The sequence below is a fragment of the Poecilia mexicana genome, unplaced genomic scaffold (assembly GCF_051168715.1).
Source record: "Poecilia mexicana isolate PSO_F unplaced genomic scaffold, ASM5116871v1 scaffold_10, whole genome shotgun sequence".
Classification (NCBI taxonomy): Eukaryota; Metazoa; Chordata; class Actinopteri; order Cyprinodontiformes; family Poeciliidae; genus Poecilia; species Poecilia mexicana.
This window is the reverse complement of record NW_028263379.1, coordinates 28,627,215-28,650,219: the sequence shown is the minus strand read 5'-3', so window position 1 is coordinate 28,650,219 and position 23,005 is coordinate 28,627,215. Positions and strand designations below refer to the sequence as shown.

Genomic DNA, 23,005 nt, shown 5'->3' with positions numbered 1-23,005 from the left:
CAGTCAGTGGTTTCTGTCACTTTGTGATTCTAGAGACCTTCGAAACTATTCGATGAAACCGTATCCTCAGTCTTTAGATCCTTCCAGTAATGAGGTGCAGGATATTTAACAGCTTTCTGTCCTGGTTTTTGGTTCACACAGAGAAACAGCATCTTGGAAATGAAGGCTGTAACCACTTGAACTCGTTTAGATATACAAGTGTGAAGATATTGAAGTGACTGACTTTAGTCAGACCGTCCGACAGCTGAGTAGAGTTGACAATAGCGAGTTAGCCCTTTAAGATTTGATGTTCTGCAATAAAAAACAATGGACCAACACAAGCAGGTGGTGCTGAAACTTTGCTCTGTGACTTCCATTCCTCTTCTAGAATCTAGTAAAGATATTAAATATAAACATAATTTCAAACACAAAAAGTGGGAATCAGAGGGAGAGACCTGAACTTCACCTCATTTTCAAGCTGAATCCTGGTACAAGGCATCCATACATTTTCTTACACCCTTGTCCCTTAGTGGGGTCAGGAGGTGCTGGTGCCTATCTCCAGCTATCATTCCGGGCGAGAGGCGGGGTACACCCTGGACAGGTCGCCAGTCTGTCGCAGGGCAACACAGAGACGGACAGGACAAACAACCACACACACACGCCCACCTAGGGAGAATTTAGAGAAACCAATTAACTTGACAGTCATGTTTTTGGACTGTAAGAGGAAGCTGGAGTACCCAGAGAGAACCCACACATGCACAGGGAGAACATGCAAACTCCTTGCAGAAAGACCCTGGGCCAGGAATCCAACCCAGAACCTTCTTGCTGCAAGGCAACAGCTCTACCAACTGCGCCACTGTGCAGCCTGGTACAAGGCATAAAAAGCCTTAAAAGTAATATTTGAATAAATATCTCCAAGCTCACAAACTATGTTTCGTAGAAGTTACCTTAAGTGTAGAATAACACTATCCAGATTTGACCAGTCATACTTTGTAGTTTTTCCATCCTGGATCATGTTCAAAGCAGCGAAAAAGCCTTTAAATTGAGGACATTATCATTTAATTTAATCAGTTTTCTTAATTACTTTTTGCCATGTTTGTAATTATTTAGTTTGTTTTACCACAATGGATCACAATGAGACAATAAATAAAGATTAAATAAAAAAAGAACATTTAGAATTTTCACAATATGTATATTTTAGAAATCACACACTGACTTTTCTATAACCTTTAAATGGCATAAAATAATTCCAGTTTGACTAGCAGGTAGTCCAGAGTGAAATAGCGCTTTTAGATGAGCGCTGAATCTACATGACGCCCCTCATCTCGTCTCATCTCAGCGTCCCCACCATTTCTCGCGATGTCCGAGATGTCAGAGCCAGAATAAACAACCATGGCCGCAGCACTGCGCAGGCTGGTCGCTTCTCTCAGGAACGGAGCGCTTCCTCAGCAAACACCGTCAAATGGCAGAAGGACGCTGAAGGTGGTCGCAGCCGGCGCTTGTGTCGCAGCCGCGGCCGGCGCTGCGGCTCTCTACTGCGGCTCGCTGGTCGGTGTGAAACCGAGGAGCCTCGTCGAGGCACGGCTCGTACATCTGGGGCTGCCGACCGTCTCTGCTGTTGACAAGGTACCGTGAGGACGTCCGTCACGCAGCTGGCTACGTTCAACTCCGAAACAGTCTGGAGTTGATCGCCGACAGCAGCACTTTATCGGCTATTTAATTTTTGGAGATGAGGTTAACTTTTCTTCGGCTGGTTCTTGTCTCTTTCGGGAGCTATCCGCGACCTTTGGTGCTGAAAAGACTAAACGGTCATCCGAGCTCACGTGACCAAGTGGTTTTTATTGAATCCCTGACGCTTTTGTAAACATTGTTCACACCGGAAATGGACAAAACATCACAACTAAGGTGACACGCGGAGACGCTGCTGATGTTTTAGACTTACACTGATGCACTGTACATTAATCCCTTGAAGTTTCTAAAACAAAAATCATTCAGACCGGATGTATCAATATACAAAACTTGTTATTTCATTGGAGGACGGATATGTTGTATCACATAACTGTCAAAGTGGAGGATAAGTTTTACATTGATGCTAAATAATAAACATACTTGTTGCTGTACAAAAACGCAATAACTGGAGCAACTGTTTGACATAAAATGATTGCACAGCTAATTTTTAAAATAGGCTTTGATTATTTGTTAGCTAGAAAAAAACGTAGCTGCACTTTACTATAATTTATCATGTGATTAATTGATTTATTGTTTATTGTATGCAGGCCTAATCAGAATGCACAGCGCATGGGGTTTTGCTCCATGTAGGTCTGCATAGTTCCAGACCAATCAATCATATTGATCTCTAGAGGCTGTGGTATCTTTCAGTAGGATTTTACAGCCTGCCACAATAGAGCGAAAAATGGTTTAGCAATAGTTAGAGGGTCAAAACGACAGATTTAGAGTGTGGGATTAATATCCAAATATCCTAAATCTGAGTCCAGTCAAGTGTTTGTGGAATGGTCATCGGGTGGTTTTTGTTTTACAGCGTAAAGATTTCAGCCGGTCCAGGTATTATCACTGTGTGGGAAAAGTAAGCAAAAATGTCATGAAAAAAATGACCTTGATTCAGTAACAAAGTAAACCCAGCGTCCTTCCTCCTAACATACAAACCTATCTGTATGTTGAACGCTAGATTTTTCATAAAAGGCATTTTATATATACATAAACAGAAGAAAATAGTGGTGACATCAGCTGTACAGTCTGTTTCGGCCATTTTAAAACCTTTACATGGCGCTCAGCAGCTCTGTTTGAACTCTTTGCACTATTTCTCCAAACTCATGTAGCCGCGTAATTATATAAGATCCACCAAAGCTCTGGCACATGCTGAAAATGCTCGGGGACTAACAAAGCATGCACACTTAATTCCCTGCAGAGCAACAGTTTCCTTGTTGGATATTAGTCGGTATGAGCCGGGGATTGCTGCCCGATGTCCTTACACAGAAGCTATCCAGGGACACAAGAAACTGGACACTCTCGCTTGGCAGAGGGCCTGATATTTGAAGAGGTGGGGTGGGTGGTGGTTAGAGGAGGGAGTTTAATGGTTAAGCAGAGGGGGGCACACATTCCCTAGGTGTTTGCAGTGTGCCCAGTGGATCTGGCGGCGGGCCACGAGACAGAGAGATCCACTCTGTCTTCACCAATCCAGCCGTCTGATCCGGCTGGGTCGGAGCAGTTGTAGGGACATTATCTACTGTGCTGGGATGAAAAAGAAGGCATGCTGCCCATTACTGGACCAAGAGAGGCGTTTCGTGACAAGGAAAGCTTCAGGGGATTTTGCAAGGTGGATCTTTCAGACAGTATTATCGCTGAAACGAGTCGTGTTTCTATGAGCTGTGCAGTGGGGAAAATAAGTATTTTATACACTACGGATGCGTCAAGTTTCCGCACGTACAAAGAATGGGGGTCTTTCGTTTTTATTGTAGATATACGACAACTTTGAGAGACAGAATCTTGGGGAAAAAATCATGAAAATAATGTATAATTTTTTAATAATTAGTCTGAATGTGGTACAATGGAGAAATAGAACTTAGTATTTACGGCTGGCAGTAAATACTAACTTACAGAAGTTAGGTATTTCCAGTAGTTGTTGACCAGGTTTCACTCGGCAACAGGGATCATTCCTGCACATCTCCTCCAGATCGTTCAGCGTTCAGGGCAAACCAGAGTTTCAGTTCCCTCCAAAGGTTTTCTTTTTGGCTGGCTAGGTCACTCCAGGACCTCTGTCTTATGGAGCCACTCCAGAGTTAACCTGGTTTGAGTCACTGTCATGCTAGAAGACACGACCTGTCTGCAATGAGGGAAGGAGGTTGTTACCCAGAATGTTATGGTACACGCTCCCGTCTATCAGAAAAGTCATGCTTCAGAAAAACGTGATGCATGACTGTTCAATGCTTCACGTTAGGGATGGTGATCTTGAGACTGTACTCGTTCTTCTTTTTCTTCTTCCTCCAAACATAGCGAGTGAAGTTTATTCCAGAATTAGTTATTGTCCTGTAGACCATCCCAGTCTTGTGCAGGTCTACAGTTTTCCCTCTGGTGTCCATAGACAACTCGTTGATGTTGCCCTTAAAGTTGAATGGGGTTCTCCAACCTTTATCCTTAAGATCTCCTGTCCCACAAGTTTTTGATGTATACCGGCTGTAAACCAGCTGAATCAGACAATTGAATTATGTCTTCAGCATTCTATCAACTTTGGCGAAGTCCTGATAACGAGCCATTAATTTGATTGAGGTGTGTTGGAGCAGGGTTCTGTTTAAAATCTGCAGGACAGTAGATTTCAAGGACTAGGGTTGGAGACACTTGGTGTACAGGTTGGAGTCTAATTTACTACAGGTGTCTTCTATACATATATTCTTCTATTCAAACTGATAAATTATTACAGGTAATGTAGAGGATAGGAGGGTTTCTTAAACTGTGAATCAGACGTTTTTCTGGTTGGTAGGAGATCAAATACATATTTCATGCAATAAAATGCATTAAATTTTCTGTGATTTTTCTGGAGGTGTACATACAATGAAAGCCACAGACCTCTCCATTCTTTGTAAGCAGAGAAGTTTTAAAAATCAGCGGCCTATCAGGTACTTATGTTCCCCGCTGTGTGTGTTTCCAGGCGAAGACCTACGACCTGGATGATGGGGACGTTTATATGTCGACCTATGAAAACAGATTCCGGCTCTTCAGCTCAGTGGAGTGTGAGGGCCAGCTCTACATGACTCCTCTAAACTTCATTGAGTCCGTCACTCTGAACGAACCGAGGAGTGAGTAAACCTGTAGCACTCAGTTCATCCCCACTGATAAACTAAACACAGGAGTCAGCTAAAATGTAAATGATGTGCTCTCATCTAGCCCTCTGTCAAATATAGGGATTATTTCACTGATAGTAAACTTTTTTCATCTAACACAATGTGGTGTTAGCATTTTATGTACAGAGTTCAAAAATTAAAAAGAACTTTTTGGCTGTCATCCAAACAAGCACTACTGTAAGTTAGGCTTTGCAAAAATCTCAATTAAAATACATTGTTTCTTTTGGTTATAATGCTAAAGGGGCAGAATTATGTGTTTCCAGCCACATGACACTTTTTGTAGCACAATCAAGTAACTTTGTTACCTTCAGTTGTTACAAAAATGCTACATATATAAAGTATGACTTAAAAGATTGTCAGACATATCCATATACAAATCAGTGGTATTTTATATCTTACTGCGTGTCTAAGGATGTAAATACTGCATTACACAACTGTCAAAGTGGAGGGTAAGTTTTGCATTGATACTGAATATTAAGCAACAGTACTTGTTGCTGTACACCAAAGCAATGATTGCAGCAGTTTATGTAATTAAAAATTATTGTACAGCTATTTTTTAAAGAGGCAGTATTGTATTCCAGCCACATATATAATGCCATTTTGTAGCACAACTATGTTACCTTCTGTTGTTAAAAACAATGTTTTATATATATATATATATATATATATATATATATATATATATATATATATATATATATATATATATATATATATATATATATATATATATATATCTCAAATATGATTTAAAATAAATTTGACTTCATAATTCAAGTCCTTGAAATTGCGCCTCTGTCTCTTTAAGAAGCTCCTGCTCTTTCTGAAACTCCGCCTTCAGGAAGTCGTCACAACATGCCTCCTCTGTTAACCCTTTAACAACATTTTTACCAGCATTGAGCTGAGAAGCAGCTCCTAACGAGCTCAGCTAATGCTCAGCTAATTGCTCCTGGCTAGTCTGAAGGAGCTGTGGGGGAGGGCTGATCTGTCCCACCAAGCCTTTTGATTGGTTGTCACGAGAGATTAAAGGATTTCTCAAACAAGCACAAAAGAATCAAAGCAACCATCCAGGAATGTTTTGGATGACAGAACATTATAACATGATGTAAAGCTCAAAAAAAGTCAATTTTACACAAGACTGCCTCTTTAAAATATGTTCCAAAAGTTCAAGAGGTGTGGATACTTCAGCAGGGCGCTGTAAAGTGTCCACTGTCAACTCCCGTTTGCCTAATTATACCTCTATCAAAACAGATCCCAACCCTGCTTAGTTATGCAACGGTCTAATAACAGTTTTACCAAACGCTGCTTCCTGGAACATTCCTGCTGCTGAGAGCCTCTGAAGTGTCGTTGGACAATAAGTCAGGGCTTGAAGTGCTTCAGTCATAACACCTGCATAAAGATAGACATCTTTACCAGCAACCCTACTTTTATGGCTCATTTATGTGGCAACAAACTTGCAGGGACCCACAGAGAGAGAATTACTCTGCGCGGATGCCGTAAATGTCACGATAAGACAGTGTTGCCCTGTGATGTGTGGCCGGCCGTAATGTGCTGGGTGTGGCTTTTCCCCGGCAAACAGCAAACAGCACTATAACACGTAAGGCCTCATTATCGTCACGTCGCTAATTGCTCAATTGTCGTAAAATGATAGTTATGGCGCTTCACGCCAGTGTTGTGGCGGGTGTTCAGGAAGGCAAAACAGATGGAGGGAAAGGAAAATCACAAGACAACTTTTGAAAACTTTGTCGCAAAATTTTTCACATTTATAACGTTTTTGCAGCTTAGGAAAAAAGGATATAAATTGATTCTGTCTTTGAAGTGTTTCCTTAGAAGGTTGTTGTTAATGTTATTAAAAGTTACCTCTCAGTCAGACTTTTTTTTAATAGCGACACACCTCTCTTATCTGCTGCTTTTACAGGCCACTGGAATGTGTTCGTCGTGATCCGCTGCATGTTTCTGTCCATGCAAACACCTGTTTTCACTTTTGCTTCACAGATTTCTTTATAACCCTCACTTTTTTTTGTCTTCCCCTCCTCTGCAACCCAAAACATTGACTTTGACTATTTCTTTGTTCAGGTAGGAGAGGATGGAAGTCCTTCACTAAAAAGGTGAGTTTTGACTCCATCAAAGCTTCTGAATCTCCTCTTTATCTGTACAAAGCAGCTGTAATTACTGTAATGCTGACAAACGTCGACAAACGTCGGGATTACTCAGCGATCCGGGATTTTCTTCTATTTCCCCAGGAGTTAGACAAGGTGCTGTCGGATACTCCGCCTGTTTGGAAAGGATCATCCAATTTGTTCAGAAACCTACGAGAAAGAGGTAGACCCCCCACCCCTCTCGCTTGATTTACTGCAGACACAAATCCCTCCAATGTAAATAATTCCCGTTTGCACTTTTTTTTTAAGCTGTCGGGGTCGCCTCATTCAGAGGAGTCTCTGCTGTCGTGCATGTCTGGGATCCACAGCAGAACGCTGTCTTATCTCTCCATCAGTCTGTAGATATTCCCAGCTAGACCTTGAATGAAAGAAGCACGGGCTTAATGTTAAGATGCACAAAAATGAAGTGTAGAAAAACTGAAATAAACCAAATCAACTGAAGAGTCCTTGAACATGGTTTACCTTTTTTGGTTAATTAGACTAAGAGCTTTTAATTTGTAATCAAGGACTTTTCTGTTTCCCAGGAGCCTTAAGATGAGATAAGAGGAAGAGCTCTCTCTCCAAAATGGAAAAGACAAGAGAATATTTCACTGTTATGATGAAGAATTTTGTTCATTTTACCCACCTACTACGTTACCACAGCACCTGGGAAAGGTATTAATACTCCTTGACCTGTTTCACAGCTTCAGTATACGCCACCTAGGGGTTGTATGTGATAGTGTAACCTAGTGAAATGGAATAAAAATAACATGAGTTTCAGCATAAAGATTTCAAAAACATGGTGTTTGGGTTTGTTTCGACCCCTTTTACTTTGATGCCACTAAATATAATAAATTAACTGCCTTCGCGGAGGTTCACCTTTCAGTACACGACGGCCCTGGACAGCCAAAGCTGCAAAATCAAGAACAAAATTCAAATGATAATCTGACAAGTGACGAGTAATGAAAATTAATGTTGGACAATTTTTGACTTTTGAAACTCCACAAATTTTCTGAGATTTTCTAGCATCTCAGATGCTAGAAAAGTAGAAAAAAAGTAAAAAAGTAAAAAAAAAGTATTTTTTTTACTTTCAAAAACTTGAAACAGGTTTCAAGTTTTTTTTTCTAGAAAACCCTGCTATTTCTGAGTTTTTGGTGAAAATTTACTCTGTTTTTTTCTTCTATCAGCATTGACCCTACGCTATACTATTGGACTGAATAACTGATCAAATTATCAAACTTTTAATATTTAAATATTACTTCATCAGATGGATCAAAATATAAAGTTAAGAGACAATTTTGGTATTTTTAGGACCAAAAAAAAAAGCAGGATTTTTTTTTTCCCCCAAATATTTCTTTTCAATAAATAACTTATGAAACTTTAACAAAAACAGAATATTTGATTTTGAATTTTTGGTTCAAACATGTTTGGTTTTTTCATTCAGCGGGTAGAAAATCCTGAAATTTTACTCAAGTAAAAGTCACAATACTTCATACGAAAATTACTCAAGTAAAAGTAAAAAGTTCAGTCTACATTAAAAATAATCATAGAAGTACATTTTTTCAAAAAAAAGTTATTGTAATTGAGTAGATTTAACTTAGTTACTACCCATCTCTGCTCATTGACACTGGCAGCCATGATGTCTCTGGATTTAGATTGTTTTGGGTGAATAAACGTCCTCAGTAATCTGGTTTTATGGCTTTAAAAAGCATTTTTGTAACAGAGAAAATACTTTAGTTTCCCCTCCATGCAGGTTGTCACAGTATCTTTACATGAATTCAGCAGTAAAATGAGCGAAACTCCTTTTAAGCACTCCCACCTGGGCTTCACCTCCCCCGTCATCCTCGGTGTCTCAGGTGAACTGTTCCGCTCTCTCCCCTGTTGCTTTAGCTAAGTGCCGATGCCGGGATTTGGGACTTTTAATCCTGCTGTTAAACACTACAGCTTTGTCAGGCCAAAAAAAAAAAAAAAAAAAAAGAGAAAAAAAATTGGCTTGATCTGCGCACAAAGCGCTACTTTAGAGAATGAGGGCGCTGTTTGAACCCTGCTGTGTCAAGACATGTCCCGTCGGCCACCGCGGACATTACGAAGCCAGGGAATAGCATTGGATTACATCTCCGGGACTGCCACTCCGTATGAAGTGTTTCTGAGGAATTCTGTCTTTGTATTGTCTGAAAACATCTACTTGAGCTGAGAGGCGGAGTGAAGGTGTGTGGTATGGAGACATGGCAGGAATCCTAAGAGATTTCTCCTGAAGTTTAAGCTCCAGAGCCTGTGACGGTTAGAGAGAGATATGTTGTCAATAGAGGAACTATAACGGAGTTTTTTATATATAAAATTTGCCCAATCAAAAACTGAAAACCTTTTATAAGAGCGTATGACAGCAACACTGTTTTCCCTCAAATGACATATTTTGTTTGTATTGTCGTTTCTTCTCTTGGGTGTTCTGTCTTTCCCAGTTCCCGAGCTCTTTTCCCATAACACCCCGGGCAGTCACCCGGAACTATCTGCGCTCGATTCTCTATCATCCCCCGCAAACAAAAGCTTGGGAATGCTTTCAGAGGCAGGAGGGAGAAGCCTCCCCGAGTCGGCTGAGATGTCTCCCTGACACTTTACTCTTCCAGCCTCCGTGTCGCGCAACAAAGGCCCGAATCGGCCATCCTCAATCAGTGACTGATCACCAGAGAATGTATCACACCGCGTCGCCCAACAAAACCTGTTTAGGTTTTTTTTTTTTTTTTTTTGTCGTCCTGACGGGTCGGCTCGGTTGTAAAAGCCTCGTGTTTGTGCGAGGGGAACGCCGAGCGTGAGGTAAAAGGCACCTTTTAAGATGTTATCAGGAGATTACTTACGTCTGGAGGCGTGCCCTTGTTTCTGTGGACGGCTTACTCACTTTGAACATCTGTAAACACCTTGAGCTAACCGATTAATGCCACCCGATGCCGCCCCGGGCGCAAAATAAGGGGGAACATTCTGGCTTTTGTTTCATGCTTAGCCTCATTTCCCTCCCCCCCTCCTCTCTTTGTTCCAGGTGCCATCAGTTACACAGAGTATCTGTTTCTGCTCTGCATTTTAACAAGTCAGTATTCACTCAGACCGAGTCCAACAAAATGATGCTGACAAAGCTCTTGATGCTTTAAGTTGTTCCTCCCTTTTCAATGGCAGAGCCCCACGCAGGATTTCGGATCGCTTTCAACATGTTCGATGCAGATGGCAACGAAATGGTGGACAAACGGGAGTTCTTGGTGGTATGAATCTATGGAGCTACATTGGGGCCATAAAGTTTAAAAAGAAGGGGGAAAAAACTGAAATAAGAAGATACTTGATAGAATTTTTTTTTGAAAACAGATGTGAAACTAGAGAAAATGTTTAAAAATAACTTAAAATTCAATGTTTTTTTCCCCCATTTCAATATTTTTATTTCAAACTTTTTTTACTTTCAAAATATTTTTTTTAAAATTTAAATCTTATTTAAATTTTTGTAGTTTCAGCTTTTTTATATTCTTTTTTAACAAACTTTATGGCCTCAATGTAGCTCCACATAAACCTCACCTTGACTGCAAACTCTTCTGTACCGACTTCTCCTTGATGTTTGTTTCCTTTCTTAGCTGGAGGAAATTTTCCGTAAGAAAAAGGACAGAAAAGAAGTCGCTGATGACGTTCAAAGGCTGGAAGAACAAGTAAGTTTTTGTCTATTTTGGTGCTATTACACATGGAAACATTATTTCTATAATGATTTTACAGTTCGGACACAAATAATGGATTGATCTCTTCCTCCTATTGCCTGCTGCTACTCTTAGGGAAAAGATATCAAACGTGTTTACTGTAAACTTAGTGTTTGTCACTTAAATAGCGTTCTGTATTTAAATTTCCCAAAATGTTTTTTAGTTTGCTACTCCTGTAAAGTTAAAATCAAGAGCCATACTAACACTGGTATGATGTAAACTAATTCCAAATGATGTTAATGAAAGCAGGTATGGTGCACACATTGAGTGGCTTAGGAATGATAAAACATCTGGCGTTGGTATGGGGGGACTAGGGTGAGGCTTAGGGCCCCAGAAAGACTTGGGCCAGCCCTGCTACCATCCTCTGACTGAGTTGCTGTGATTCCTATCTGCTTCCACATTACAGTAGTTGACTGTTGAGGTGCAAGAACATTACAGAAAAATTAACTTATAGCACAGGTAGCATCCTATCATGATCCCACGCCGGAACAGTTCTTTCATCAACTTGCAGCAATCCTGGAGGGAACGGCGGCTGCACTGGGGTGACTGTGGTCATACAGGGTAAAACATGCCTGAGGCTTTCATCTCCTTAGGCCTTCTTACGCTACATGCAGGTGGATGTAAACAGACGGGCTGAGCAGAGCGATAAGAGATACTCTTTGAGGTCTTATCGTGCTAAACAAACAACGCAGCGGAGCTCACTCCTCCAGGGCAGACGTTAGCATCTCTGGACGGCCTAGAATGAGTCTTACACCCGTATGAGTATCAAAAAGATCATTAGAAAGGGCACTTTAGATTCGGGAACATGTCGGGAGACAAGCCTGAGAGCGGAAGGGTTTTGGTGGATTCAGGAAAACTCGGGACCGTCTCGGCTGATGTTTAAAGTCCCGTCAGAATGGTCCGACGGCTTCGAAAACTCATCCTTGTTTTGACAAATGCATTGACTTTGCTTCTCTCCTTTGCATTTTAGAGCCTGCAGCTTTACGGTGACCGCAAATCCCAGACGAACAGTGTATGTATTGTTCTTTTTCCCGTGAAGGAAAATTAACCGTTCTGCTTGTTGCATGGCTTTTTTTCTTTTTTTTTTGGATCCATTCTTCCCAATCTGAACGAATGACAGAAAACACTCAAGCTGACACCACCTGCACTTCTCCCTGTTAACACAAGATAACCTCAGCTGCATTTGCTGAAATTAAAATACGTCACCCTGAACATCAATATTACCTGACATATTGCCTCTGTGTGTGTGCGTGTGTGTGCGCGGTAGAGCAGGAGATACAACACAGATGATTTATGCTCTCACCTTTTGACAACACTGGGCAACAGATTCCACTTCAAAACGCTCCCCTCCTCTTGCTGAAGATTGACACCGTTTCTGTCTGGACCCACATATTTCACTGTTACCGTGGCATTCGGGTTCAGGTTACCTTTTCAGATGGATTTGACCATGAAGCTGCCAGCAAGTCAGAAGAGGAAGCATCAGCAACGCACGAAGGCTTTGGTTTTAATTCTTGCTACTTTATCTCAGGCACTTCTCCAGAGTTCAGTCAGATCTTTTCCAGAACGCGTTCAGCAACAGGCCCGCCTCCGGTGCTGCGGCTGGGTTTTCCCCCTCAGCATAGTCTAAGTACAGCTGTTTCAGGACAGGGTAGGGGATTGGTGGGGGGGGGGGGGCAACAGAGTGAGTTGTAAAGTAATTAGTTGCTGGATTGCACCGTAAATCTCTCCGAGGGACTCGAATCCAAACCGGATGCGTAAATATAATTAATTAGGAGATCAAGCGAGGTGTCAGTCGCAGCTGACTGTTCTGATTTCTTGTGTGTGCATGTTGAGAAGAAGGCAAGAACAAAAAAAACAAAGAAAATCCAACATGCATTGTTTTGGTGTGGAAATCACAGTTTTGTGTTTCTCACCACACACTCAGAAAACAGATACCAATTACTCTACAGCATAACAATAACAGCCAAATTATTTTTAGCAGTTGTGTTTGACAGCGAGTAAACTGTAATGATAATAATAACCAGGTGATTTCTCATGATGACTTCACGGAGGAAAATATAGCGGCTTGTTGAATCAAGCTGCACATGTGGAGCAGACGAAAGAGCAGAAACAGTGCGGCAGATCTAAGTGTAACCCCATTTCACACAGCGGCACTCCAAATGGAAAGGTTTTGGTAACCCGCGTTTACGTTGCAGCTCAGCATCCAATCACGACTCTGACGGGGCTCAGGCTGCACGAAGCCTCGCTCAGGTCTGGTGCTCTGCACGGCGTGGACATGTGCTAGCCATGCTAACGCTGCGGCGCCTGGCCAGAAGGCTGCACGCATCGCTGCAGAACAGGCTCGTGTCAGGCCCACGCTGCTCCTGCATGCGCCTCACATGCGTCTGTGCTCTGAGAGGCAACCCGCACTCCCTCGATGACATATTCACAGCTTGTTTATTTGTTTTTAAATTATTTTTCACTGTTACAAACTTGAATGGTTCACAAAACATTGTGCATCATTGTGAAGTGGAAGGAGAACTGATGCAATGTTTTCCCAGTTTTTACAGATAAAACAATCTGATAAAGTGTGACAAAGCATGTAAATTCATCTCTACTTACTCTGGTGCCCTGAAATAAAATAGAACACTATCATAAAACCGAAGGCAAAGTGAAACATGGTGGCTGTTCAGACAGTCGGTTTAACTTCATTTCCTGTTTGTTTGTTTGTTTTTTTTGTTTATTTTGGTCTGATTTGTAAAAACCCAGAATAAAACATTGGATGTTGTCATTGCTAACTGTTAGCAAATTGCTAAATAACACTCTCCTCAGCCCTCCTGCCTCTCACTTTGTGCTTCCTCTAAAGTGCTAACATGTACGAGATGTGTTTCGTCCTCCTAACCCTCTGTGCTTCACCTGCGGTCACAGGTTCGTAAAAAAGACGCCCAGCATGCGGCGACCCCGGGCATGTGGGATGTTCTCAGGCGTGGCACGAGTCAAGTTCTGTTCTCTGATCTCACCGAGGTAGCTGGTGACTCTTTAAGATTCAATGATCATATAGAGAAACTGGACTAATTAATGTTCCTGCTCTGTAAGTTAATACTGAAGGCAGGTTATTGTTTCCCTAACTGAGTCAGGATCCACACAGGGCGTGGCATGTTTAGAAGCATGGCATGTGTTTGGATCATGAAATGAGGAAAAATGCCACAAGTGATTGATTTCTGAATTATTAACTATATTATTCAGCATGAGGAGCTTCACGTGCCTCTAACATCAGGGCGTCCATATGTCCTTAAAAAGTCTTAAATTCATTTATCTAAAATTAAGGGCTTGAAAATAAAAAAGTAAGTTGATCTGAAATATGTTAATCACTGGTCTTAAGTTTGTTGTATCATGACTATTTGATCTCATACCATGTTGCTTATTTTTCTCACACGACTTGTCCGTCAGGCCAAGCATCTGGAACTGGAAAATTGCCACAAATCTGTCTAAGAAAAATCACACAAAAAATGCAGATTTATGACTTAGGATGTCATAAAATACAGCAAAAATCCCATCAAAATTCCACTTTTTATACCGTCATAAGACTATATCCTGAAGTCTGAAAACTATGCTGTTTATTTGGGTCATTGAACTCTGCTTTGAACGCTGTTAAAAAAGAAGTGGCGTTCATTGACCTGAATAAACGGATGTTTTTTGACATTCAGAAGTGAATCTTACAACGGCGTAAAAAGTGGCGTTTTGACAGCATGTCTGCTGTATTTTTAAATCTGAGCTTTTTCAGATTTAAAACCATACTTTGTGGTTACCATTTTTACTCTTGTAGCACGTGGATGAGAAAACGGAGACGACGCTGCTTGTGCACTTCTTTGGAAAAAAAGGCAAAGCCGAGTTAAAATTTGAAGATTTCTACAAGTGAGTTAAGATTAAGAAACCTTTAATCTTCAACGTTTCTTTGATAGAATAATTACCTTCTTTTCCACCGTAAGGCCATAAATCGGTCTCTGTTAAGTATTTGTCGCGCTCATTCAGGTTCATGGACAACCTGCAGACAGAGGTGCTCGAGATAGAGTTCCTCTCTTCCTCCAAAGGCATGCCCTTCATCAGCGAGGAAGACTTTGCTCGCATTCTTCTTCGCTACACAAACGTGGATGACGTCAGTGGGTACATGGAGAACGTACGCCACAGCATACCGGATGAAAAGGTGGGACTTTTCTTTAAGACTCACTTTGCTGGTCCTCATTCGCTCAAATTAAGAAGTGAAAAATTAGATCCAAGGTAAAAAACTGAGTTTTCTCTTCTGTGGAGCTCCATCATATCAACTAATGTGTCTTAGAAATTATTTTAAAAATTAATATCTGTCTTAGTTTTATTGCCAACTGCAGTGCTTTTCACCCGTGAAGTGCAATCGTCTGCCTCCATAAGTCAGCAGTAATTAGAGTCTAGCTGGACGTACTTCAGCTTCAACTGTTTTCCATGAACTCTCTGAATCTGGCATGTACGGAAAAGCGGAAGAAAAAGATGTTGTTTTTGCAGATTACCACAGATTATGCATAAGGTACGCACGCTGCTGTTGATGCCGCCATCTTTGCTTAGCCTGGCCGTGAGAAGTTGAACACCTGAAGCCTTTCCTCTGCCTACATCACCCAGAATGCTGTGCGGTTCTGGCCCAGAGTTCAGTGAAATCATTGAACATTCTATTGGATCTATTGATATTGATCACGTGTCTGTTGATATACATGTTGTTATTGGTCTATTGTCCTTCTCTGGCCAAATCTAAGTTCTGAAAAACCATAGCAGCTCCCCTAAATATTAGATTATGAATTTTATCCTGAACTCCTGTGAGACTCTAATCTTTACATTAAAAAACCACCGGGCTTTTTCTTTTTTTTAAAAAATCTAAACGACCTCTGACCTCTTCGTTCATCAGACAAAAGCGATGCATTTCCTTCCGTTCTGCCTTTTTAATTTGAATGTTTTCTAAAGGTGTTGGTGTTGCTGGACGTGGAAACGTTTAACACAGTCTCTTTGGATAATGTCAATTGGCTGTTGAGTGAGCGGCCTCATTTCCCGCGTTAATGCGCCTCTCCTCTCGGCACCGCCGACCTCCGTGAAAAAGCTGCCGGCAGCCCCTCAGCCCCCTCGAGTAGCCTGTTGCTAGATCTCCATTGACAATCAAGTGGAACTCGTCGTCACGCTAAGTGATATTTTATGTTTCCCCGCATTGTTAGAACAGCAAAGCGTCACAGATTAGTCATTACTCCATTTGTTAGGCGCTGTGTGTCGTTTGTTCCCCCCCTCCCCTCTGAGCCCCCGGCGGTAAGAAACGACTAGTAGCCGCAGGATGGTTGAGTGGACATCAATGGGTTCAGCGTTTGAGTCATCAGCCGAGCCTGAGATGTTTGGGGATTCATCACTTTTGTTTTTGTTTACTCAAGTATCAGGTTAATCTGCCTTAGAAAAGTCTGCAAGCCGCCTGACCTCTTCCCAAAAACCTCAAATCCCCCTCCCCCCCTCATCTCCCTGCTGCTGACAGCTCGGCGTGTCCATACTGCGCTGGGAAAATCCAGCAATGTATACTTTGTCTGTTTGGGTGTGTTATCTATCTGACGTCCTCAAACTTCCCTCACACACACACACACACACGCTAAAGGGATTCCTTTGGAGAGATGAAAGGAGCCCGATTATGTTTTGTGTGAATTTTGGCACCGTCCTCTCGCAGGAGTGTTGACACATGGAGCTCGTCCGCTCCATCATCTGCATGCTGGAAAAAAGCGCAGGTACGATTTTCGGGTCTTTCTGTTTTTTAGGGGATCAGCTTCGAGGAGTTCAGATCCTTCTTCCAGTTCCTGAACAACCTGGAGGATTTCACCATCGCCATGCAGATGTACAACTTCGCCCACCGCTCTGTCGGTCAAGGTAAACGATCACAGCCTCATCATTGTAATGCCAGTTTTTAAGAAAAATGTGTTTGAAAGCTTTAGATGTTTTCTTGGAGCTTCTACAACTCTACAGCTTCTGTAGCAATGATCGGACTGATTGATCAATCTGCAAAAACGCAAGGATTTTTAGTCTAGTTTCTTGTACAAACCTCTTTAGAGCTTAAAATAAGAAAAAAATTACGCAAACTTTTCAGAAAAGTATAGGAGCTGGTTTTAAATAAATAATTTATTAATATGTATGACAATGTACTGGTTTCACTGGCAAATTATTTAACTTACAATACGGGAAAATGTCTTGTTAAAAATTAAATAATCTGCCAGTGTAACTTTCATGAATATTAAAATTATTTTGACTTAAAACACACTCCTATATCTTTTAAAAAGTAACTTGTAAGTTAGTTTGGTCTTATTTCAAGTCTACCAAGATATTTGGACTAGAAATTAGGCAAAAATAAGTATTTATATAAATAAGTTTAAATAAAATACTTAATTTTGCAGTGCATTTTTTTTCATATTCTCAAATTGAGTTTGACAAATGGGGGCTCGTCCGGTATCATTTGTCACAACCTGGCCCACGAGGACATGAAAAGAAAGGGAGACCCACTGATATTAAAGGGAAAAGTTATGTGTTTAATACATTAACATAAGTTTTAAACAAGAAAAAGACCAAATTGACTTAAAGTGTGGCAGAACACCAACCTAAAACCAACCAAATGAGAACTGAGACACTAACCAACACAAGACCTAATTCAAGAAAAGCAAACAAATTAGACATAATTAAAACAACAAACCCAACAAAAATACCAGGACTGCTTGCTATGGGGGAAGCAGGAGCAGCTCCTGGTGTGAGGAGCGTCCAGGCTGGCCCCAGTGCTCCCAGTCAGAAACGGACTCCAAGCCACGCCCACTTTACCTGGGAAACGAAGAGACAGTCAATCAGGGGAAGATCGGAGTCGTCACATCAGCCAAACAAAAACACATTTTGAACTTACAGAGTTTTAACTTTACTGCTTCAGTTCTGGTGGCAGTTTGCAACAAATCTTATGTTGTTTTGAAGAATAATCAAATCGATGCCATTTTTGTATATATGCTACCAAATTACAAAAATGTGAGTTGATTTTAGAAATTACATTTCAAGAACTTCTCATTGAATGCAGTGGCATATATTCATATTTTAGCAGCTCATTAATGGTTGGTTTCATTGATGCATCCCACCAAAACCTGCCATTCGAGGACATTTATGATCCTGATAAGGCCCAAGTAGAAAATGAGTTTGACACCCCTGCAGTATGGCTGCTAGTAGGACCCAAATCAACCACTTGTGGGAGGCAGACAGGCCGGCGAAGAGGCCTCAAATGTGTAGGAAAAAACATCAAGGAATGATTAACATTCTGCAGACAGAAGGCAAAAGTAGCAAAAGTCTCAGTAATCCTGAGAAGCTTCTAGAATGTTTGATTCATTTCAGTGTGCCACAGAAATACAAATTACACATAAAAACTCAAATTTGAAGTTTTGTCTTGTTATAGTAACTTATTTTGTGGTGTTAATCCCTCTTTTTTTTTTTTTTTTTAGTGAACTCTTGATGATGGATTTCTTTTCTTTTTCTCAGACGAATTCACCCGGGCGGTTTATGTTGCCACTGGGATCAAGCTGAGCCACCACTTGGTCAACACCGTCTTCAAGATCTTCGACGAGGACCATGACGGCAAACTGAGCCACAAGGAGTTCATCGGAGTCATGAAGGACCGCCTGCACCGCGGAGACAGGGTGAGACGCCCTCCATGTTCCTCCCAAAGGTGAAACGGGACACTCTCCTCCCTGTCCTCCGTGGGCCGAGCGAGGAGCTGCCTGTGGCGTGTTTGTTACTGGATCACACCGCCACCGGCTAGATGTTGATTTGAGGTTCTACTGCCATCTGTTGGGGCAAAATGTCATCATGTCGCTCACTCACTCATCTCACACATCCTCAGGGCGCTAAAGCGGAGGAGAAGTTCATCTCTTTCAAATCCTGCATGAAGAAGGAGCTGTCAAGCAAATAGGTGAGAAAAATGTTCACAGTTTTGCCACTTTTATTCAAACGAAGCAGTGAAAGTAAAACAAATCAGAATGATTTGTTTAAAAAAAAAAAGCGACTTTTTCTGAAGCTCCAGGTAGTTTGGAGATGAGGCCCACGCTCTCCTGGCCTGAAGCATTAAGTTACACTGTAATATTAACGCCTGAACAGCTGCCACCGGACACCGGCTTAGGTCTGCATACGTGAGCAGCGAGCAGCGCGGTTTAAAGCTGTATAAGTGTTTCAAAGAGAAGGTTCCTCACAGGGGGAAGGCTTAATAATCACCCTCATTAATGAGGAATGAGGAAGAGGTTGATACCTTTTGGGACAAAAACAAAAAAAACAGGCTCAGTGAAATCGAAATAAATTTTAAAGAAGAAAAAATGGAGATAAGATTTCACATTTTCACTTTGATGATTTAATGGAGAGGAAAATGTTTACTTGTACTTACATTTGAAGACGTGGATGGACAGTGGCTCTTCAAGGTGCACATGTTGATGTTTAAATAGCAGGTTTTTATTTTTGATAGAAATAAATGAGACCGAGGTATTTTCAAACTCTTTTCAGTGTGAGATCTGTCCTGTACAATTTAACTTTTACTCCAGTGTTCTTTAGTCAACTCCTCCCATGAGCTACAAAGAATCTGATAAACCATAAAAAACAGAAAGAGAGAGAGAAATATCGCATTAGAATATCCAGTTTCCGTCTGTAAAGAAACAAAAGATTGCCATTTTTCAGCACAACCACAAAGTTTAAGCATTAATGCAAAACAAAAGAACAATGTCACTATGGACAACCCAGTCTGTTAGATTTAGAAAACTTTTATGAGGTAAACTGGACAAATATTGTCCAGTGGAAATTTATGCTAGAAGGGACGCTTCAGAAGTTCAAACTATTTGCATCATTTTACTTTGACGATGAGAACGTCTGACTTCTTGAAGATGTAATAATTGTTTGTGTCGTCGCCAGGTGAAGACCCAGTCGCTGCTGCATGTCTTACAGTACGGAGGAGTCGTGCCTTCCCTTTCCTGTGTGTGTGTGCGCGTGCATGTGTGTGTGCCGACGCAGGAGTTCATGCATGCTGCAGCATCTCAGAGCAAAGACGCAGAGCTCTGGGAAGCTTCACTGACTCTTCACAGAAACTAAATTAAGAAACATTGGGACACCCAACAACTTTACTGCGTGTTAGTTTAAGTGTTGATAGGAATTATTTATTACCACGCATATTTATTTATTTATTTATTTATTTATTTATTTATCTAACTACACATATTTTGAAAAGGAAAACCAACAATTTAGCTTATTGGTGAGACAATTATAAAAATGTCCGTTTCCTGCTCCTTCAGCTTGCTTTGCTCCAATCGAATCCCAACCCTGGTTCTGTTTCAGACGCAGAATGCTCATATTCTTTGTTCCCTGGTTATCTGCAGCTCCCTCCTACCCCCCCACCGCCCCTGCAAAATTACCTTTGTCCACCCCCCACCCTGAGACCTTGTACTTCCTCCGGAGCGCCGCAGCTGGAATCCTCTAGAGGAAGCAGACCTGAACACATTCGCTCGATGCGAAGCTCGCTCACTGTTTAACCGTGGGCAGCCAGCACCGTTAATCATTTCTCAGCTGATACAGAGAAACAGCATGGACGAGCAGAAAATGTAAAAAAAAAAAAAAATGTGCTTCACGTTTAAATTATTGTTGGTTTTCAAAGGAATGCATCTAAATGAGATTCTGTATGAGGAGTGAACCCTCTGTATGCGTCTGAGGATCTTTGTTGGACGAGAAAACCCTACAGTGTCACTCACGAGTAAATGGACTGTATCCAAGACGACTGGTTGCTCTACCTCGTTTCCTGTAAAGCCCGTCTTTGACTGTTACGCTTTTCCACTGATACGTTTCAATAAATCTGACGTACTGTACTCCTGGGTTTTCTGCTCTCCTTTGTTACTTTCACGCAGGTCAGCTGATAAACTGGCACGTTTTTACCTCTCTCTGTGTTTCCAGTGGCAGAACAAATGATCTGTTTCAGCTTTGGCCTGAAGGAAAATCATTAACATCATTAATCACATGGAAACTCGGGTTTTTGTGTGGCCTCTCCAGACTTACCAGAAACTTGTTTTTATCTTTAAATGATTAATCCAGCGGGGATAATCATTTCCCCACAACCTGGTTCCCCACCCAACATACAAACACCAGCAGAAGAAGAGATTTTCCACGCTATAGTGATTGTAGATAGTCCTTTTAGCATAATGTGGATATTTTATAGTAAATAGCAATAGTTACATCTTTAAATTTTATGTTTGCTCTATATACACATCCGTACAAAGTCTTAAATCCAATTATCTGAAATTATGGAATTAAAATGTCTTAGATTGATTTAAAAAAAATAAGTTCACTGCAAAAACACAAAATCTTACCCAGTAATATTGGCCTAGTTTCTACAACACTTAAAATAACACTAAACTAACTTTATAATTAACTTTTCAGCAAAATACAGTAGCTTGTTTTAAGTCAATAATTCCTTACTATTTCAGAAAAACCTACTTATTCCATTGGAAAATGATTTCACTTATAACGGGAAAAATGTCTTCTTGTGAGGAGGGGTGAAAGTAGTTTTAAATTATTTGGGGTTCTATGACAAAAGTATATAAATATAGTGTATATATATATATATATATATATATATATATATATATATATCAACCGGACATTGTGGTGGTGGATAAAGAACAGAGGAAAGCCGTTGTGGTGGATGTAGCAATACCAAGTGACCACAACATCAGGAAAAAGGAGCATGAGAAACTGGAGAAATACCAGGGCCTAAGAGAGGAACTGGAGAAGGCCTGGAAGGTGAAGACCACAGTGGTGCCTGTGATCATCGGGGCCCTCGGGGCAGTCACCCCCAAACTGGAGCAGTGGCTCAAACAGATCCCAGGAACAACATCAGACATCTCAGTCCAGAAATGTTCTAGGAACAGCCAAGATACTGCGCAGAACCCTCAAGCTCCCAGGCCTCTGGTAGAGGACCCGAGCTCAGAGGATGAAAGAGACCACCTGCGGAGGGTGAGAAGGGAATTTTATATATATATATATATATATATATATATATATATATAAACTGCTCAAAAAAACACTTAACACAATATAACTCCAAGTAAATCAAACTTCTGTGAAATCAAACTGTCCACTTAGGAAGCAACACTGATTGACAATCAATTTCACCTGCTGTTGTGCAAATGGAACAGACAACAGGTGGAAATTATTGGCAATTAGCAAGACACACTCAATAAAGGAGTGGTTCTGCAGGTGGGGACCACAGACCACTTCTCAGTACCTATGCTCTCTAGCTGATGTTTTGGTCAGTTTTGAATGTTGGTGGTGCTTTCACACTTGTGGTAGCATGAGACGGACTCTACAACCCACACAAGTGGCTCAGGTAGTGCAGCTCATCCAGGATGGCACATCAATGCGAGCTGTGGCAAGAAGGTTTGCTGTGTCTGTCAGCGTAGTGTCCAGAGGCTGGAGGCGCTACCAGGAGACAGGCCAGTACACCAGGAGACGTGGAGGAGGCCGTAGGAGGGCAACAACCCAGCAGCAGGACTGCTACCTCCGCCTTTGTGCAAGAAGGAACAGGAGGAGCACTGCCAGAGCCCTGCAAAATGACTTCCAGCAGGGGCCACAAATGTGCATGTGTCTGCACAAACGGTTAGAAACCGACAACATGAGGATGGTATGAGGGCCCAACATTCACAGATGGAGGCTGTGCTCACAGCCCAACACCGTGCAGGACGCTTGGCATTTGCCAGAGAACACCAGGATTGGCAAATTCGCCACTGGCGCCTTGTGCTCTTCACAGATGAAAGCAGGTTCACACTGAGCACATGTGACAGACGTGACAGAGTCTGGAGACGCCGTGGAGAGCGGTCTGCTGCCTGCAACATCCTTCAGCATGACCAGTTTGGCAGTGGGTCAGTAATGGTGTGGGGTGGCATTTCTTTGGAGGGCCGCACAGCCCTCCATGTGCTCACCAGCCTGACTGCCATTAGGTACCGAGATGAGATCCGTCTGAGGATCTCATCACCATATGCTGGTGCGGTTGGCCCTGGGTTCCTCCTAATGCAGGACAATGCTAGACCTCATGTGGCTGGAGTGTGTCAGCAGTTCCTGCAAGACGAAGGCACTGAAGCTATGGACTGGCCAGCCCGTTCCCCAGACCTGAATCCGATTGAGCACATCTGGGACATCATGTCTCGCTCCATCCACCAACGTCACGTTGCACCACAGACTGTCCAGGAGTTGGCGGATGCTTTAGTCCAGGTCTGGGAGGAGATCCCTCAGG

The 23,005-nt window shown here is 41.7% G+C and overlaps 1 protein-coding gene across 2 annotated transcripts; it reads left to right on the top strand.

Annotated features, from left to right (window-relative positions):
* The first annotated feature begins 1,108 nt into the window (after positions 1-1,108).
* On the top strand, positions 1,109-20,585 carry micu3b (mitochondrial calcium uptake 3b). 2 transcript variants are annotated; one of them, XM_014986901.2, is made up of 15 exons: positions 1,111-1,605; positions 4,643-4,790; positions 6,912-6,943; positions 7,079-7,157; positions 10,005-10,052; positions 10,139-10,221; positions 10,582-10,653; positions 11,669-11,710; positions 13,606-13,701; positions 14,504-14,592; positions 14,710-14,881; positions 16,488-16,596; positions 18,229-18,386; positions 18,590-18,658; positions 19,642-20,585. In XM_014986901.2, exons 1-14 carry the CDS (start codon positions 1,372-1,374, stop codon positions 18,656-18,658), a joined length of 1,431 nt encoding a protein of 476 aa, XP_014842387.2. In that variant the 5' UTR covers positions 1,111-1,371; the 3' UTR covers positions 19,642-20,585. The 2 variants fall into 2 exon arrangements, with proteins under 2 accessions (XP_014842390.2, XP_014842387.2); XM_014986904.2 differs by lacking the exon at positions 13,606-13,701 and having other exon boundaries at positions 1,109-1,605.
* The last annotated feature ends 2,420 nt before the right edge of the window (positions 20,586-23,005 follow it).

Coding starts and splice junctions, on each gene's coding strand:
- micu3b (XM_014986901.2), top strand. CDS start 1,372: ATGGCCGCAGCACTGCGCAGGCTGGTCGCTTCTCTCAGGAACGGAGCG. Junction 10,053..10,138: donor TCTGCTCTGCATTTTAACAA/GTCAGTATTCAC, acceptor TTTCAATGGCAG/AGCCCCACGCAGGATTTCGG. Junction 11,711..13,605: donor GCAAATCCCAGACGAACAGT/GTATGTATTGTT, acceptor CTGCGGTCACAG/GTTCGTAAAAAAGACGCCCA.